This window comes from Danio aesculapii, chromosome 3 (genome assembly GCF_903798145.1).
Source record: "Danio aesculapii chromosome 3, fDanAes4.1, whole genome shotgun sequence".
Classification (NCBI taxonomy): Eukaryota; Metazoa; Chordata; class Actinopteri; order Cypriniformes; family Danionidae; genus Danio; species Danio aesculapii.
In genome coordinates this window covers 60633806-60654998 of record NC_079437.1, presented here as the reverse complement: position 1 = coordinate 60654998, position 21193 = coordinate 60633806, and the positions used below count along the sequence as shown (strand labels likewise).

General features: G+C 34.9%; 1 protein-coding gene across 1 annotated transcript; it reads right to left on the bottom strand.

The window, feature by feature from the left end:
* Window positions 1-3748: 3748 nt before the first annotated feature.
* Window positions 3749-18746, bottom strand: foxj1a (forkhead box J1a). The gene is made up of 3 exons (XM_056452523.1): window positions 18619-18746; window positions 14575-15155; window positions 3749-5644 (listed from the first exon to the last, which is right to left on the bottom strand). The coding sequence occupies exons 2-3, from the start codon at window positions 15139-15141 to the stop codon at window positions 4829-4831; spliced, it is 1383 nt and encodes a 460-aa protein (XP_056308498.1). The 5' UTR covers window positions 15142-15155; window positions 18619-18746; the 3' UTR covers window positions 3749-4828.
* Window positions 18747-21193: the final 2447 nt, after the last annotated feature.

Sequence of the window (21193 nt, the reverse complement as noted above, 5' to 3'; positions counted from 1 at the left end):
TTAAAGCGATTAGTTGACTTTACTTTATTAGAGTGAGTAAACCTGTTGCTTTTAAAGCGATTAGTTGACTTTACTCTTATAAAAGTGAGTAAACCTGTTGCTTTTAAAGCGATTAGTTGACTTTACTCTTATAAAGTGAGTAAACCTGTTGCTTTTAAAGCGATTAGTTGACTTTACTCTTATAAAGTGAGTAAACCTATTGCTTTAATGCGATTAGTTGACTTTACTCTTATAAAGTGAGTAAACCTGTTGCTTTTAAAGCGATTAGTTGACTTTACTCTTATAAAGTGAGTAAACCTATTGCTTTAATGCGATTAGTTGACTTTACTTTATAAAAGTGAGTAAACCTGTTGCTTTTAAAGCGATTAGTTGACTTTACTTTATAAAGTGAGTAAACCTGTTGCTTTTAAAGCGATTAGTTGACTTTACTTTATAAAGTGAGTAAACCTGTTGCTTTTAAAGCGATTAGTTGACTTTACTTTATAAAAGTGAGTAAACCTGTTGCTTTTAATGCGTTTTGTTGACTTTAAAAAGTGGATAAACCTGTTAAGTCAACTAATCGCTTTAAAAGTAACTGGTTTCTTCACTTTTTTAAGTAATTACTCACAAGTGTAAAATCCGTTAAAACACATTACAAGTTATTTTAATAATGGTGGTCACTTTAAACTATTTCTCATTTCAGATTGTTAAATGTATGTCCAAAAACAGCAAGCAAACAAACAAACAAACAAAGAGAAAGGTTTGTTATATTAGTGCATTTTTATTATTTACTCTAATGACATGTCTTCCAAGTGAATAACTAATCCCTTTTAAACTTATTTGCTACTAACAATCTACATAAGAAGATAAAAGTAGTCTTGATGTAAAAGATCAGTTGCATGACGTCAGCATAACACTCATAACACAACATGCGCATGAAGAAGGTTAGATTTTTAAACCTATCCGATCTAGAGCTGCAATAAAGTTTGGCACATACAATTTAACCTACCGAATAACCAAACACGGGCATGTAGCATGCATTCAATTAGTGCAGTTTGACTATCAATATACAGGTTTCATCATCTCGGCTGTTCAGCATTAACAGTAATGTTTATAAGCCTAAAAAACGCAAGTTTCAACCAAAAGATGCACAGGGTTGCTTTACGCTACACCATTTTCCGCTACTTGAACTTGAGTGTTTTGGTCAATCATTTACACAACAAATGTGTTTTGGGAGACTTTTAAGTTTTTAAATGATACTATTTCCCATTTTTAGTAAATGGTAGTGAAACGCACCCTGAACCAATGCGTTTCGATAACAGTGTTCAATAACATCTCAGGCCATGTTCACATGTACACAGGTATTTTCCCCTCCATATTAAAAAAAACATGCAAAACGCACTGTAGCCTGTTAAGGGCGCGCCAAACCAACAGGTGGCGATAAAAGCCTTTTATATTGGATTCACAACAATCGAGGAATTTAAGTAATTGCATGAGTAAGTTACATGAAATTCAATGCAAATGTGCCAACAAAGGCAATTAGTACCATCGATTACCTAATAAGCGCAGAATTCATCTCAATCGCATCTACCCCATTTGGTGTGAACCCAGTAAAAATAAAGTCATGTTGGCCAATCAGAATACAGCATGCTCACTGATGTCATGAGGCACTCTCATTTTAGTGGACACATCCACAATGTGCCTGGAGTTTCCAAAAATCGTTGCTGGAGTCAGCCGAAAAATGGCGGTTCTGAAAATACCCATGTTCTAGTGGACGATCTTAAGAGCTGATGATATAAATCAGGTGGGACGGCAAGAGAACAACTGCTATAAACAGCATATGATTCACTCTTGAATAAGATATCCAAAAGCATCCTTTCAAAATGTTGCCATAAAGGGCTTTCACACCAGCTAGTCAACAGGACAGTCCTAGGAGAACTAAATTGTCACTAGTTAGCTGGTTGCATGGGCACCAACCAGTAGGAAGTGTCTGAACTTTGGCATCTGTCCACTTATTGTCATTATTAGTGTAGAAGTTAGATTGTGATGTTTACAGAGATGTTTAAAAATGCTGGTGTTCAGCCTGATCTCACGAGAAAACGTAAGTATTTTACGCTTTGTCAGTTTAGTGGCTAATTCGTACGAATTCGTACGAGTTCAGTCGTACGAAATTGTACGATTTTAAAAAGGAGGCGTGGCACCTAACCCCACCCCTAAACCCAACCGTCATTGGGGGATGAGCAAATCGTACTAAATCGTACTAAATCGTACGAATTAGATTGTACGAATTCATACGAATTAGCCACTAAATCAAAAAGTTACGAATTGCCGTGAGATTGTGTTGCTGGTGTTATATTTGGTACCCAGTGGGCAGAAATGCAAATCAATTAAATACCTTGATGTCAAAACAACATCAGATTAACGTCTAACATTGGCGTCAAAAAACATTGCTGTAGGACAGTCCTGTAACGGATTTTTGACGTGTTTTTTTTGACGTGTTAGATGTCGATGTGATGTAGTTTTGAAGGTCAAGGTAGTATAATTGCATTGTATAGATGCAAAGTCCAGTGTGAATTTGGAATTGAAGCTTTCAGATGAATAAAATGTACTTATATTTGAATAAATTTTGTGTTGTTGTTTTGATGGTCAAAAAGGCATCAATGTGTGGATGTTAAATAGACGTCAAGGTTTTGATATCAAATCAATTTGGATTTTGACATCAATCTCAATGTTGTTTTGACGTCAAGGTGCATGCTGGGAATATGTTTGGGCATTCAAGCTACACTTACCCCAGCAAGCATTTTTGTTTTAAAAAGACGTCTAATAGACGTCTAAACATAGACGGCTTCGTTAAAACAAAGGCTAAATTTGAGCTGTCAGTGAACATCTAATAGACGTCGAAGAAAAGCCCAAAACTAGACTAGTCATCAAAAAAATGAAGGAATACATATGTGAAGTCTGTCCAATCTGTAGTTGATGACTAGTCTAGTTTTGGTCTATTCTTACATGTCTATTAGATTTTCACTGACAGCCCAAATTTAGCTTTGCTTTAGCCAAGCCATCTATGTTTAGATGTCTATTAGATATCTAAGCACAAAATTTCTTAGTGGGTTTGACTCCAGTATTCTGGGTTCAACGCTAAAGAAGGAGCTAATTTAGCTAATTCAAAAGAGTTACCAGTTCCTGAAGTATGGATGCACCAAAAAGTACACTCTTCTGCCAAGAGTCATAGGAACTATGAAGACGTCCTCCTGGTGTGAAAGGCCCTACAGATGAACCATTTATGAAGTGGAAAGCCTCCATGGATATTAAAGGTTCTTCATGGAAGCCAATGAACAACTTTTACTTTAAAGAGTGCTTGCTGAAAACACAGTGTTTTTGCAGTCCCAAGGAAGTTTCATTTGCATTAGCATTTTTCTTAATATGATAGATGTAATATATCTTACTTTAGCTGCTTTTCCACAGCATGGTATGGCGTGGTTGGGTTCAAAATGGTTTTTGGCATTTTCTGCACCTAGTTCCTGGTACTTTTTTAAATTTCAACCAAGTCATTGCTTGGAATGATTACCAAAATTACCAAAATGATTGCCAAAATGTGACGTATACACACAGCTAATCAACCATTGGTCAGAGAGAATCATCACTACCATTAGATTCACGACCCAAGACCCTATATATATATATATATATATATATATATATATATATATATATATATATATATATATATATATATATATATATATATATATATATATAAACCCTAGGGTTCTCATGATACTGGAATTTTAAAAGCGGCCATTTCCCGCTAACGTTTGAGTGCTGTTGAGCAGTTCTTAAACAGCGCTGATTTGCCATTGCGTTCACGCGCTCAGCAGAAATGTACAAGCAATCTGCTGATGAATCGTGGTTTAGGGACACTGGAGCATTTTAAAGCCTCGATTCATCAGCGGATCACTCATATGTCAGCTTATAGACAAACCGGCTGATCAACGTGGCTTTAAAACGCTCCAGTGTCCCTGTATCTGTGGTTACACTCAGTAAACAGAGGTGAGTTCGGTGAACTGATGACCTTCACAGCCAATCACAGTCATTTCTGTTGAGTATGTAACCACAATGGCAAATCAGCGCTGTTTAAGAACGAGCTCAACAGCGCTCAAATGTTATCAGGACGTTATTAAAATTTCAGTATCAATTGCTACCGAGTTCCAGTATCACAACAACACTTACAGACTCCGATATTTAAATAGTCAGCTGCTCAAGAACACTATTGCATCAGTAGCATCAACTGCCTCTGTTTTGTGTAGTGCATTTGTTTATGTCATGTTTGTTTACGATGATGTCACTGCAGTAGAGGCGCCGCAGCTAAAGCGATAATCCCGCCCACTTTAAGCAGAAATAAACTGTAGTGGAAACGCAAACTAAGCCAGGGAACATCAAACCGAATGTCGAACCGTACCATCCCGCGCAGTGGAAAAGCAGATTTTGTCCACAAGATGTCGAAACTGTTCTCTTCTTCAATAAATCTCTTTTACTTGCATGTAAGTTTGAATTGTAAACTAAAAAGCTCGCATCTATCCGTCAGGTCACGCTCGATTGGAGCTCAACCACCGAATCAGATCTTCCCGAAAACAATGCTAAGGATCTTGATTAGACTTCAATGCAGGTAGATAATATTTCAAATACAAAAAAACACAATCATAAAAATCAATATAAGAAATAGATACACTTTTTAAAAATACATCTTCGTGTGGAGTTCATGGAATCCAGAATGAATCTTTGGGGGGTAAAACAAGACGATGCAAACCCTCTCAGTTCTTTGACTCAAAGGACCAAAACGTGACCCTCTTCAAAGCAGAGTCTCGATTTTACTGCTTAAATCCCCTCCGAAAGAAAGATCGAAGAGTTGATCGATGCTGACGGTGGAGCTGCCGAGGAAGTCGGAACGGTTGGATTCGTCCACCTCTGACCAGGGGCTCTGCAAAAACGCCGTAGCCAAAAAAGTTTCCTCGTCAAAGTCTTCATCGCTGCTTCTCTGAGTTTCCATCAAGACGTGATTCTCAGCAGGAGCTTCTTGAGGACTTATATGCGTTCCTCTAATCATCAACTCTTCGTCTTGAGGCATTAGACTTAATGGACTTCCTTCATTCAAGCTTAATTCTCCATTCAGGGCTGAATCCAGTAGAGCGTCCCAGTCAAAGTTGCCCTTTAGGGAGCTCAAATCCTCCTGTTCGTCCATGACCAGAAGAGGAGAACTTGAGCATCGAGGAGTTTTTCCAGTCCTGTGGTTATACGGCTGCTTTCGTTTGCTGGTCCCCTTTCCGGAGACCCAACAGCTCAACATTGTGGCTTCAGCCAAGCGAGGGTCCCAGTTCTGGTCTGCGTTGGTGGCCTCCTCGAAGTCCTTCAGGAGCTGCTGGGATTCGGGACTGACGCTCAGGTTTCGGGAGATTATTCCTGTAGCTTGAGAGTTCATCCTGAGACGGTGCTGGAGAGCTGGATTGATCTGCACTGGAGGTAACCTGCGCTTTTTGTAGGCCCCGTTTAAGAGACGTTCGGCGTACTGCGGGTCGATTTTCCAGAATCCGCCTTTGCCCGGTTCGTCCTTCTGCCTTGGGACTTTTATAAAGCATTTGTTCAAGGACAGATTGTGGCGGATGGAGTTCTGCAATAAATTGGAGATGAATGTATTTTAGCAATGCGTTTTCATCATGATGCATTTAAAGTACACATAAAATCAAAACTAACCGTATTGATTTAGTTAGCTTACATTGCTAATTCTGTGGTGAACAATTCATCTGCGCATGTCATCAAGAACAAAAACAATAGTTTGCCCTTGTGATCTAAAACTGAAATCTGAAAATGCACTTCCTGTTTGTATTCAGTAAAATTCTCAGATTACATCTGTCTGAGGTATTGGGTGTGGCTAACATACTTAACCACGCCCCTCCAGCTGTCAGAGCAATGACAACAAACAGAAATGGTGAGGAGGAGGAGGAGTCGGTTGTAATAACTCTCCCCAAACCCTGATCTTTCTGAAAGAAACGCTTACTAAACTACATCCAATCAGCTCGTAGTAGTAAAAACAAGCCACGCCCACTGTTTTCTCATTTATTATTCTGTTTCTCAATGAACTGAAAAAAAAAGTGGCTGCAGCTTACAGTTCATGCGGACTTTAAACACATTCATTCATTAACTTTCCCTTGGCTTAGTCCCTGATTTATCAGGGGTCGCCACAGCGGAATGAACCACCAACTATTCCAGCATATGCTTTACGCAGTGGATGCCCTTCCAGTCGCAATCCACTGGGAACATTTAAATACATTTAAACAATAAATTAGCTAAAAGTTGCTAAACAAAAGTGATTTAATATGGACACATGTTGCTTAAACAAGAAATTAAACAGGGACTATTGTTGCAGGTGAAGTTTGTTTCACTTATAGCTTTGCTAATGCATTCCTGACCATTAAATTATGTTTTTAAAATCTTTAACTAACTTTCCCGTTAAGTAATGAAAAAAATTTTAACGAAAATATTTTTATGATGCAATTATTAGTCAAAATAAAACACGAAAATGGAATTTTCCACCCAAAAAAGTAGGTACAATGTAATGTTATCCGAATTAAAATGTTTTAGGAACAAATTCTGGTACAGATCAAATAATTTTTATTATCAAAGAGCGAATATCTTTGAATTAGCGCTCCTTTAACATTAATTTCTTTTCATAACATTAAGATAACCTCGCTAAAACATTCTGAGAATGATTTCTCCTTTATCTCATAGTTAATTTTTATAGATTCATCATTAATATTTTTAAAATGTAAAAAAATAATAATTTCATGACACTTAACACATAGATACAGCTCACTTTCTGTGTTTATAAAGTGCTTTAAAATAAAGTTATATTGATTAATTGATAGGCATGGTGGCTTAGTGGTTAGCACAATCGCCTCACAGCAAAAAGGTCGCTGGTTTGAGTCCTGGCTGGGTCAGTTAGCGTTTCTGTGTGGAGTTTGCATGTTCTGCCCGTGTTGGCGTGGGTTTCCTCCGGGTGCTCCGGTTACCCCCACAGTCCAAACACATGTGCTATAGGGGAATTGGATTAATTAAATTGGCCGTAGGGTATGAGATTGATTGAATGAGTGTATATGTTTCCCACTAATGGGTTGCAGCTGAAGGGGCATCCGCTGCATAAAACATATGCTGGAATAGTTGGCGGTTCATTGCGCTGTGGTGACCCCGGATAAATAAATGGACTAAGCCAAAGGAAAATGAATGAATTAATAATTAATTGACAACTAATGTCAACAAGTTACTATAAAGCGTTATGTCATTAGCAAACATAACATACCGAGCAAGCCCCAAAACCCTCCTCAATTCCACTTTTAAATCTTTAAACTTTCTTTTTTTTTTACTTTAAACTTTTAATCATTCACAATATATTAAAATCTTGTATGTTTGCGTATACTTTTTAAACTTATTTTAACAAATGCAGGTCAGAATAAGTACATAAGACATATCTGTTGTGGTGAATGAACATTATTTTACTTATTTTTTTTACATTCTCACAAAAGTTGGTAAACACTAACAAACAGACTGTAATAGATATGGTTTAATGTAAATGTATCTTCATTTGGTTGTGATATTGATGTCTCTTAATATGGTTTAATGTAAATTAGTCTTTATTTGGTTGTGGTATTGATGTCTCTTAATATGGTTTAATGTAAATTAGTCTTTATTTGGTTGCGATATTGATGTCTCTTAATATGGTTTAATGTAAATTAGTCTTTATTTGGTTGTGGTATTGATGTCTATCATTATGTTTTAGTGTGAATGTGTCTTTTTATTTAGTTTTGGTCTCATTTCTATTGTTTTAGCTTAATGTAAATGTGTTTGTTTTGCTTTGGTTTCAGTTTTGGTTGTAACTGAATGTTAATTTGTCTGTTTATGTATTGGACCCCAAGAAGAATAGCCGCTACGTTGATAGTGGCTAAAGGGGATGTAAATGAACAATAGAAATTGGCCACAAATGATTATATTTCATAAATTCCTTCATTGCACATCAGACTTGGTAAACTAATTAGCTTTAAATGAAGCATTGACGCTCTAACCCGGGTTAAACATTGTTTTAAGTTAAAATATCTAAAAACTGAGCGAATGTCTGCGTTTTCTTCAGAGAAAAAGGAGGTTACGGCTAAGGGGTTAATTAATGATTGACCAACAACTAAATCTTTTTAGAAATCTCCCTTTTTTTCTTTTTTTTTCTAGTAAATATCCAACTTATGAGCTCATTCTTCCTCCTTGACTTACAGAGGACACAAAATGCAATGTTTTACAGTGCTTTTACAGTGTTATATATATGGTATGGACCATATAAAAGTCTGTTATTCCATATTGTGCTCTATTGTTTATTTTGTGAAGTCACAAAATACATGGTTTATGTTAATACGGTTTCGTCATTTATATGAGCACAATATTACACACCATTAATAGGATGCAGACAATGAAGAACAGTGAGAAAGTTGCAGTCTTGAAAGTGCCGTGTTTTATTTGACGTCAGAAATCATTCGTTTTCCAAAAGCGTTTAATATTTTATTCAGATTTATTTTATACTTCTACATTCTTAATTACACATTTGCCCTCAAGTTTTGAATAAAGTGAGTAATATGATCATATGTAAATGAGTAAATATCATATATTTACTACTATATAAAGTAGTATATACTACTAAATATAGTAGTATATACTACTAAATATATACTACTATATACTATAGTACTATATATATACTAGTATATATATATACTAGTATATGCTACTAAAAATAGTAGTATATACTTTACAATGTAAAAAAGAAACTGTCCTTTATATGTAATCAATATATATATAAACTAATAATCGATTAGATTTACAGTAATGCTACTATATCGAGATATTTTTCGCTATCAGGATATGAGATAGAATACACATTTAGGCCTTAACTCTAATTAATAAAGGTAAAATTTAGAGGCAAATTATGTACAATTGCACCTAACATTTCAATGTGCGAGAGGCAATTCAATCATGTCTTAACGTTAAAACAGTGATCATAACGTGATTTATCAGTATGTGGACTCTTTTGGATTCTCAGAAGCTGCTGAAATAAAAACTGTAAAATAGGATATACGTTAGGACCGTTGTGTGTGTTTACATCCCTCAAAAGTGAAGTTTTTTTCCCTCTCCGCTGTCGCCACTGGCTTGCATGGTTCAGGATCTGTAGAGCTGCGCATCGTTGGATTTGCTCTTCAGTGTTTGGACTCTCAGTAGTGATTATTAAACCACACTGAACTGAGCTCAACTGAACTGAACTTAAACACTACAAACTGAACTACACTGTTCCAATTTACTATGACCTTTTATGTGAAGCTGCTTTGACACAATCTACATTGTATAAGCGCTATACAAATAAAGGTGAATTGAATTTAATCAAAATGCTCTATAAAGAATCAGAATCAGAATCAGAATCGGTTTTATTGCCAAGTGTGCTTCACACACACAAGGAATTTGTTTTGGCTACAGAAGCTTCCAGTGTACATAAAGTGACAAGTGACAAGACAAAATAATCTGAAAAAATAAAATAATAATAATAAAAAAAAAAAAAAAAGTGTCCATTTTGATAGCATACAAGTGCATATTATACCTGAAGAGTACAATAGTGTACCTCTTGATATTTAAAGGTGTTTTCTTAAACTTTTTTTAGCTAAATCTTTTAAAAATACACTTTTTTTGTTAAAATCCAACTTATTCTTTCTTCTAGGCTTAAAACTCATGCTTTACACCACAAAAAAAGAAGGTTTTCGTCTTGTTTCGAGTCCAAATATCTAAAATCTCTTAAATCAAGAAGCCTTTTCTAGACAAGAAGAAAACATTGTTTTGTTTTCAGAAATAAAGAGTCAAATCTAAGAGAATATTTCCTTAAGACAAGCTCAATGATCTGTCTTGGTTCAAAGCAAAAACAAGATTATTTCACTTACCTCATTGGCACTTCATTTTGACTCATTATTTCTGAAAACAAGACTATTTTTTACTTGTCTAGGGAAAATTTGGACTCTTTTTTTGCAGTGTAAGTACACAAAGTACCACATTTTTACACTACTCCTTATCACAGCTAAAGCATCCAAAAACTCATTAAAAACCCCATCAAGCCATCTACAAAGGTTTGTGCTGGTCTCTCTCCAATACACAACCCACTTCAGCTGGTGTTAAGACAAACAAACGCAAAACTCCCCTTATTGGCCTTTGCCAGATATGCAAATGAGGCAGGTTTCAGGGTTAGCCATTTATTTGCTGCGTCTTTTAAGTGTAAATGATTGCACGCAACAATGGGCTTTACGAACGGGGACTTTTAATTTGGAATGAGTTCACTTCCAGTGAACCGTCACGCCATTATAAAATAGCCACGTTTAAGATCTTGTTTGTTTATTTGAACTATTATTGTTTATGATTTGCTTTAGCAGTACATTTTGGATATAATTCATTCATTTGTTGTAAAACTTGTCTGGGATTATGGTTTTTGGAAGCACATTGTACATTTATCCTCATAACGTTAAATTAACGTTCATTTTCCTTCGACTTAGTCTCTATTTCAGAGGTCGCCACAGTGGAATGAACCACCAACTATTCCAGCATATGTTTTACGCAGCGGATGCCTTTCTAGCCGCAACCCAGTACTGGAAAACACCCATATACACTCATTCTCACACACACTCATACATTACGGCCAATTTAATTCACCCAATTCCCCTGAAAAAAAACTATTCAAAGATGATTCCTTGGATTTACTAATTTTTTTTAAGTTAAGGGGTTGTAAACAATTTATTTGGGCTGAATTTAAACAAATGAATTAAGTTGAACATTACTCAACCCTAAATTCAACCCAATTAAATTGATTGCAACAGTTTTGCAGACATAATTTTTTTCAGCGCATGTGTTTGGACTGTGGGGGAAACCAGAGCACCCGGAGGAAACCCACACCAACACGGGGAGAACATGCAAACTCCACACAGAAATGCCAACTGACCCAGCTAGGACTCGAACCAGCGACCTTCTTGCTGTGAGGCGACAGTGTTAACCACTGAGTCTTAAATAAACATGTAAATAAATAAATAAATAAAGATCTTGTTTATATATATAGATCTTGTTAGTATAAAGTGGATTTCACACCAGACAGGAAGCACTGCATTAAATTACACTGTTCTGCACCATGTTTTTACAATATGAGCATTTATTTTACCACAGTATTTTGGTATTAATGGATTTTCAGCACTCGACTGCTGCTTGTGTTTACGTTTTTTATCTCATTTTACGGTTGAACGACTAAACGAATGCTTAAAAGGAGAGTTAACCAAAAAAAGGGGAAATTCCTTTATCATTTACTACCATAGTATTTATAATATCCAACTTATGAGCTCATTCTTCCTGCTTGACTCTCAGAGGACACAAAATCAAAGTTTTACACTTACATCTTTTTCCCATGTTAATTTATGCTTTTGAATTGCATTATGGGAGCTTGATCTTTTTTCCAACAATGTTTAACCTTGAAAATTTGGAAAATATGAACATTTTTAATAGTTTGCAGGGCTATATTGTTTGGGATGGTGCTTTATATTACGCTACAAAAACCTTGTAATAAACTGCAGCACATTTTCTGTTGTTCTACACACTTATTTGTCTTGATATTATATTTCAAACTACTAAAATGTCACTAAAAGTCACTTTGTTAAACTGTAGAGTTGAATATTCAACATCAAAAGTGGGCAGAGCAGAGATCAACATCCCATAATGCAATTAACAAGCGGAAACAAACGGAAAACTGAAGAAAAAAAAAGAAAATTCCAACACAATCTCACGGCAATTCGTAACATTTTGATTTAGTGGCTAATTCGTATGAATTCGTATGATCTAATTCGTACAATTTAGTACGATTTGCTCATCCGCCAATGACGGTTGGGTTTAGGGGTGGGGTTAGGTGCCACGCCTCCTTTTTAAAATCGTACAATTTCATACGACTGAACTCATACGAATTCGTACGAATTAGCCACTAAACTGACAAAACGTAAAATACTTACGTTTTCTCGTGAGATCAGGCTGGAAAATTCTTTATTCTCTACTCATTTACTTGAACACAAAAAAGTTTGAAAAAAAAAAACTTCACCATTGACTTCCATAGTATTTGTTTTCCTACTAGGGATGTCAATGGTTTCTAACGTTCTTCAAAATATCTGTTTTAGTGTCCAACAGAAGAAAGAAAACGTCAATATTAGGTTAGATTTAGGACGTAATGTCAGGTGACTAAAATTCAATGTCTAGCCAGCGTCCAAAGACAACGTTTATTTTACAATGACGTTGATATTTGGTTGATTTTAGGTTGTGTTGAAAAGTGGCCAAAATCCAACATCAAGCCAACATCTTAAACCAACATCACATTGACATCAACTACTGACATTTATTCGTCAGGAATGGCAACCAAAATCCAACGTCTGATAGACATCATAGTGGTAACATCCACACAACGTCAAGCTTTAACATCATTAGACGTTGCTGTTTGGTTGATTTTAGGTTGGACGTTGGACATTGACTGACGCTGGGTTCTGACGTCAACACATCTTCATTTCCAAACAAGATGCAACATCCACACGACGTTGGGGTACAACGTCAATGTGACGTCTTGTTGACATCCTGTGCATGCTGGGTTATGAAGATTCATAACCACTTGACAAGAGTAAATACTAAGTAAACTGTCATATTTAGGTGAACTATCCCTTTAAGTCTGTTTAACTGATTATGTTTTAATTACATGACATTATTGATGCTGTACGAGGAACTTTAGGAAATTTAAAACCCACCGCTAGTTTATTGGTGGCTGAAAAACATCCTATTGTTTATGTATGGACCCTTTTCGTCAGCACCTTAAATTCTTGAAAGTTTATAATATTTAGATGTTTTCTAAAACATGTGCGCATTTATATGCATTTATGTACAGTTGAAGTCAGAATTATTAGCCCCCCCTGAGTTATCAGCCCCCCTGTTTATTTTTTTTACCCAATTTCTGTTTAAGGAAAGGAAGATTTCCTCAGCACATTTCTAATCATAATAGTGTTAATAACTCATTTCTAATAACTGATTTATTTTCTCTTTGCCATGATGACAGTAAATAATATTTTAATAGTTATTTTTCAAGACACAGCTTGAAAGCTTTCTATACAGCTTAAAGTGACATTTAAAGGCTTAACTAGGGTAATTACGTTAACTAGGCAGGTTAGGGTAATTAGGCAAGTTATTGTATAACGATGGTTTGTTCTGTAGACTATCGACAAAAACATATCGCTTAAAGGGGCTAATAATATTGACCTTAAAATGGTGTTTAAAAAATTAGAAACTGCTTTTATTCCAACCCAGGCTCATTCTGAGAACGTAGTCCCGTGGACGTTTCTGGAGACCGCGAAATACGTCCCGGGAGGTACGTATTTTTGCAGTTTTTGTTTTCGCCAATCTGCGAGAGCCGCTGTGCGCGCTTTTTCCCGCGCCGTTCTCGCGTAAACCCGCTAGAGGCCGCTGTCGAACGACCTTCCGCCTGTCTGCCTGGAGAATGATTGACCGTGCGACCGGCCAATCGGCTGACCCACCCTCCTCCGTCCCTAAACCCAACCAACGACGATTCCCAAAAGCCGTCCAGAAAAAGAAAAGCCCTCGTCTGATTTTTACCACGTTTTCGGATTTTGACCACATTCTCACCCTGTGACGAACTTGTTCGCTTCAATTTTTGGATTTTGTTTTTGTTTTCTTACCTGATTTCTGGAACCGCTCTTCCCCGGACTCGAACCTGGTCGTCGGCATCGTGGTCAGCCCCTCTCTGCATCTCGAGTCTGCCAAAGTACACGAAGAGCTAACCGGACAAACTGGTTGCGGCGGGAAAGCCCTCCACATGAAGGCGAGCGGTCGGCCGGCAAGCGCCAAAAGGAACAACGTCACACCGCCCCGCAGCGTTCACTTAAAAAAATGAAATGCAGCAGTACGTACCCCCGGCTACGTATTTCGCAGTCGCCAGAAACGTCCACGGGACTACGTTTTCAGAATGAGCCTGGGTTGTTTTATTCTTGCCAAAATAAAACGAATAAGACTTTCTCCAGAAGAAAAAATATTATCAGACATACTGTGAAAAATTCCCTGAATCCAACATCATTTGGGAAATATTTAAAAAAGCAAAAAAAAAGCAAAGGGGGTTTAATAATTCTGATTTTAACTTTAATTATTATATTATCTTTGCATCTAAATACAAAAATCGTATTATCGCTTGTGCGAGCATCATCTATAGGGGCAGGGCAGTAAATCTGACATTATTCTTTCTTCTGGCTGCCGTTATCAGTCTCACACTATTTTATTCTGAAAGTCTTGATAACACCATCATGGAGTTTTTCTGTCATTATTCCAGCAAATAGGATTGTAATAAAATGATTTGACATACTCTCCCATTCACTGTGCTCTGCGTTCACCAACTATGACGGCTTCTGCTGCTGATAAACGAATGTGAAAATGTGCCGATGCATTGCGTCTTACCTGCCAGGTGGGATCTGCATGGCGGAAGTAGCAGAAGTTGTCCGTGATCCACTTGTAGATGCATGAAAGTGTGATTTTGGTTTTCTTGCTAGCCTGCATAGCCATGCATATGAGGGTCGCGTATGAGTACGGCGGCTTGATGTGCGGGTTGGACTTATAATCAACTTCGTCGGGACAGTGTCCATGCGCTACCAGGCTGGGCAGAGACGAAAAGGCAGGCACCCTGCAGAAAGACGCCGCCGTGGGTTTCCCAGGGGTCAGTGGCATGCCTATAGACGCCGGGTCTCCTGCTAAAGGCGAAGAGGGTGCGTCTGGGCCCACGAGGTGGCTATGGTGCAGGCTGGATGGGGACGCGTGCTGTCCCGCGCTGGCGTTGAGGATGGAGAACTCCTGCAGCCACTGGAGGCTGGTCAGGCTGTCATCTAAATTGTCGGAGTCTAAAGTGGCATTGCACTGGAGCGATGTGGAGGTGTCCAAATGCTCGGCCTGGGCTGCGGCCGTCACCACCTCCTCCTCCAGGCCCACAGAGCCCTCCGGCCAAGGGTCCGTGTAACTCATGGAGAGCATGGTCCTGACGAATCCTAACAGGACAGAAACATTTAGATCAGTCAAAGGCCCAATCCCAATTCTACACCTTACCCCTATCCTGGTTTTGCGTGTTCATGTGAAGGACTCAGTGTGTCCCAATTGTCTTTATCTTCAAGGTGTAGGGCTAAGGTGAAGGGCTAGTTAGCTCTCAAAACTGAGATTATCCAGGACAACACTAGAAACCAAGGGGTGTGAAAACTACACCGGCAACATGGCTGCACATGCGAGTCAGGAGATGCACAAATAAGTATTTTGAGCATTAGAATTTTTACAACAAACAAGCATATGTTTTATTACATTCATAGTACATTCATAATACATTCATACGTTCATGTTTTATGGTCATTTAAAAAAAAACGATAACACTTAATCCACTTAAACGATCCCCTTAATCACTTTTATTTACTTATGTTTATAATCACTTAATCACTTATATTTACTTAAATTGATAATTACTTATCCGCTTAACCGCTTAAATTTACTTAAATTGATAATCACTTATCCGAATAATAGCTTATTTTTACTTATACTTATAATCGCTTATCCGCTTAATCGCTTATATTTACTTATATTTATAATCGCTTATCTGCTTAATCGCTTATTTTTACTTATACTTATAATCGCTTATCCGCTTAATCGCTTATATTTACTTATATTTATAATCGCTTATCTGCTTAATCGCTTATATTTACTTATATTTAGAATAGCTTATCTGCTTAATCGCTTATATTTACTTATATTTATAATCGCTTATCCAATTATTCGCTTATATTTACTTATATTTATAATCGCTTATCTGCTTAATCGCTTATATTTACTTATATTTAGAATCGCTTATCCAATTATTCGCTTATATTTACTTATATTTATAATCGCTTATCTGCTTAATCGCTTAAATTTACTTATATTTATAATCGCTTATCTGCTTAATCGCTTATATTTACTTATATTTAAAATCGCTTATCTGCTTAATCACCTGTATTTACTTATATTTATAATCGCTTATCCGCTTAATCGCTTTTATTTACTTATGTTTATAATCACTTTATCGCTTACATTTACATATATTTATAATCGCTTATCCGCTTAATCACTTATATTTACTTATATTTATAATTGCTTAATCGCTAATATTTACTTATATTTATAATCGCTTATATTTACTTAAATTGTAAGCGCTTAGTCATTTATATTTACTCATATTTATAATCGTTTAATCGCTTATACTTACTTATATTTATAATTGCTTAATCGCTAATATTTATAATGGCTTAATCGCTAATATATACTTATATTTATAATGGCCTAATCGCTTATATTTATTTAAATTATAATCGCTTAATCATTTATATTTAATTATATTTATAATCGTTTAATCGCTAATATTTACTTATATTTATAATTGCTTATCCACTTAATTGCTTGTATTTACTTACAAGCGATTAAGTGATCATAAATATAAGTAAATATAAGCAATTAAGTGATTATAAATGTATTTACTTATATTTATAATTACTTAATGTTATATTATATATGTATAATTACTCTTCTTGTCTGGATTTATATCATATCTTTTCTATAAATAAATAACTAATTTCTCCCTCAATTCATGTTGTCTTGGTAAATGTAGTTGAAAAATACAAATAAATATAGCTAAATATATTTGTATAACAAAAAATATATAATTACTCAGTATTATATATGTGTATTTATGAAAAGTACATTTATAAGTAACTAATCAAATTATTTAAAAATGCAAAGTAATCTCTTACACTACTTTTTTTTAGCGATTAAGTCATTTAATTACAGTAACTAGTTACTTTGTAACTACTTACACCAGACACTGTTTGTGTTGTGCTTTTCAAAACAATTATAGCTCCAAAGCCGCTCCACAAAAGGTGCATGTTGTTACATTACAATCAAAATGATGAAGGTTTGTGAGGCATGTTGCTTTAATTGGCTGCTCTGGCTTATAGAGGTCACAGAACTTTCTGGAAACTTCTCAGGTCACTGTTTACAGCGTCTCATAACTGCCTCACAGCACACAATAGAGCAAACCACTAACATTCCTCAGCACGGCAGGTGCAGTCCGGATGGAGGCTCGCAAAACACAATCAAAGCAAATTAAATGTGGGCAAAGTGCATTATTACAGAAAAAAATTTAAAATATGGTTGCCATTAAGTGTAAAAGACACATTTATTGTAAAAATTATATGCTAATTCAGACCTGTTCTTATCTAAATGTATAAACCAATAACTGCTCACAGCAAATTTAGATTTTATTTGTATTTATCACAAACTTCTTGTTGACAAATGGGTAAAAGGTAAGGATCATGGCATAGTATGATTTAAAATGACAATTTGGGGACAAACTGATAATTAAATGGCATTTTTTTTGCTCTAAACACAATTAAAGATCTATTTTAACATATATACTACTGTTATAACTCAAAATCATGATCATTTAATTCATTTAAAGACGTATTTTTAATTTAAAACTTGCTTTTGCTTGTTGATTTTGAATTATTTATAGGTATTGCTGGCATAGTGTTCAGCACTCTGAGGAGCTGCTTTTAAAAAAAAAAAAAAAAAAAAAAAATATATATATATATATATATATATATATATATATATATATATATATATATATATATATATATATATATATTATTAGCTTTTTTATTTTAGACTGAATGACTTTTTGTGGGTGTCCTTTCTAAAACCTGGGAAACAAATATGATAGTATGCAATTCTTGACCTGAAATAAAGTCAAGCAGGACACCTTCTAATAAAAAAATAAACAGTATTCAATTTTAACATCTTTAATACTTTAAAACCCGATCTTTTATTTAAGCTACATGATATTATTATTATAAACACACATTTTTTTTTAAATGAAAATTGTTCAGAAAATCTAAAATAGATTTAAAATATTAGCAGTATTACATGTGAACGTCTTTAATGCTTTGAAATCCGTACTCATATTTAAGCTACATGATATTATTGATATAAACACACATTTTTAAAGATGAAAATACATTTGCTTTAGGAAAATATTTACTATTTTTGCACTGAATGACACCTTCTCATTAAAAAGTAAAGCAGTGTTGCATTTTAACCTCTTTAATAATTCAAAACCTCGTATTTAAGCTTTATAATATCAAAACTGATTATTTATCTCTCAAACAATTAAGTTTTTTAATTCCTCATCTTTTAGTGATAGTCGATGGTCAGCTGACTGGATGTTTAACATTATGTAGATGAATGGAAGCTTTAACGTTATATAAATGCCAAATGTGAACTTGTCAAATGTCTCTGTGGGTGTATATGCTGCAAATGAAACCTAAATAAAGGATAAATAAAGTTAACTAACCTAACTAAACTATATTATCCTTATAAACACACACTTTTAATGTAAAAATACACTCGCGTTACGAAAAACTGTGCCCAACTCACCTATCCTTCCCCGATAGCGGTCTTGAATGACAGGGAAATAACATCCAATGATTTTCTGAGGGGGAGAAGTGAAATTTTATCCGATTTTCTTTCCAGCGGTGGAGTGTCTGTGCGTCTGCGGGACTCGGTTTAAGGTCTCCGGGGCAGCAGAGGCTCCGGGCCCCGTTTAATACCTGCCGCAGGACGTTTGTCCGGTCACCCCGGCGACGCTACACCCCCCTGTAAACAGAGTCCCGTTCTTTCATTGGTCGGCCGGTTGTTATGGTGATCAGGAGCGAGCAGAGCTTCACACACACACATATAAAGTCTAGATGGGATACAGTTGCGGAGACTCACAATATAGTTTCTGTGACACTTTACAACACTAATGAATATTTATACACCGGTCGGGTAAGGTCTACACGGGATACAGCTGCGAATGCTCCACTCACGTCAATATAGCATCATTTTTGTGACACTTCACAACAATAACTATTGTTTTTACAAATATTTGTGACACTTCAATAATTACAATTTTTACACCGTCTGTATGGGATACAGCTGCGGATACTCACGACAAGCATAGTTTTTTGTGACACTTTACAACATTAATATTTTTACACATTTTTGTGACACTTTACAACAATAAATAATATTTTTACACATTTTTGTGACACTTTACAACAATAATTAATATTTCTACACATTTTTGTGACACTTTACAACAATAATTAATATTTCTACACATTTTTGTGATACTTTACAACAATAATTAATATTTCTACACATTTTTGTGGCACTTTACAACAATAATTAATATTTCTACACATTTTTGTGGCACTTTACAACAATAATTAATATTTCTACACATTTTTGTGACACTTTACAACAATAATTTAGATTTTTACACATGCGAGCTTTGACCAGTTTCAGCCGTTCAGACGCGTTTCATATGCCGTTTGTGTGGAAACGGTGCTGATTTGTTGATGGGTGTGAATTCAGTCTGACACCTGACCGACTGACTGTCCTCTGTCTCCATTAGCAGGCATTGTATTGAGAGCTGCTCAAGTCCTGAATCATTCCTCACCTTTATTGTTTTTACTCTCATGTCATTGTTGAGTGATTTTTATGTAACTTTTGTACTTAAAGGTCCTGTGAAATTAAAATAGCGTCTTTTAGATGTTAGTATCATTCATTTATTCATTTCCCTTCGGCTCAGTCCCTTATTTATCAGAGGTTTTCACAGCGGAATGAACCGCCAACTATTCCAGCGTATGTTTTACACAGCGGATGGACTACCAGCCACAACCCAGTACTGGGAAGCACCCATACACTCTCACATTCACACACACTCATTCACTAACCAATTTAGTTCATCAATTCTCCTTTAGCTGTGTGTTTGGACTGTGGGGGAAACCGGAGCACCTGGAGAAAACCCACACCAACACGCAAACATGCAAACTCCACACAGGAATGTCAACTGATCCAGCTGGGACTCGAACCACTGCATCACTGTGCAATTAATTTTCAATTAGAAGATAAAGACTGAAAGCTTGCAGTTTGTCACTTCCGCCTAAATGGATCAGTTTTGCATTATTTTATGAAAGTGCTGTTTTATATGTTGTATCACACTGGTTTTAGCACTAGAGGGCGACAGTAAGCAGATGCTCACAAACGAGACCTATATTTTACAGTCTATGAACGAGACTCGAGTTTGTCGACTGTATGCAGTTGGGTTAAAAAAATTGTTTAATATTCATTCATTCGTTCGTTGATTTATTTATTTATTTACGCAACCTCATCTTTTCTGTTTTTTTTTTAAATAGAAATTTATGACAAATAATAATAATAATAATAATAACAATAATAATAATAATAATAATAATAATGTTTATAAAGATAGGTTTAGTTAAATAATTATTGTATTGCTTAATAATTATTGTTTCATATTTATTTATTTATGCAACCTCATCTTTTCAGTTTTTTTAATAGAGGTTTAAAACAAATAATAATAATAATAATAATAATAATAATAATAATAATAATAATAATAACAACAATAATAATAATAATAATTATTATTATTATTATTATTATTATTATTATTATTATTATTATTATTATTATTATTATTATTGTTATACATTTATTAAGATAGGTTTAGTTAATTGCTTAATAATATTTTGTTCATATTATTTATTTATTTATGCAATATCACCTTTTCTGTTTTTTTTAAATAGAGGTTTAAAACAAATAATAATAATAATAATAATAATAAATAAAATAATAATAATAATAATGTTTATAAAGATAGGTTTAGTTAAATAATTATTGTATTGCTTAATAATTATTTGTTCATATTTATTTATGCAACCTCATCTTTTCTATTTTTTATAGAGGATTAAAACAAATTATTATTATTATATTATTACTATTATTATTATTATACATTTATTAACAATTATTTGTTCATATTATTTATTTATGCAATTTCACCTTTTCTGTTTTTTAAATAGAAGTTTATAGCAAATAATAATAATAATAATAATAATAATAATAATAATAATATGTTTATTAAGATAGGTTTAGTTAAATA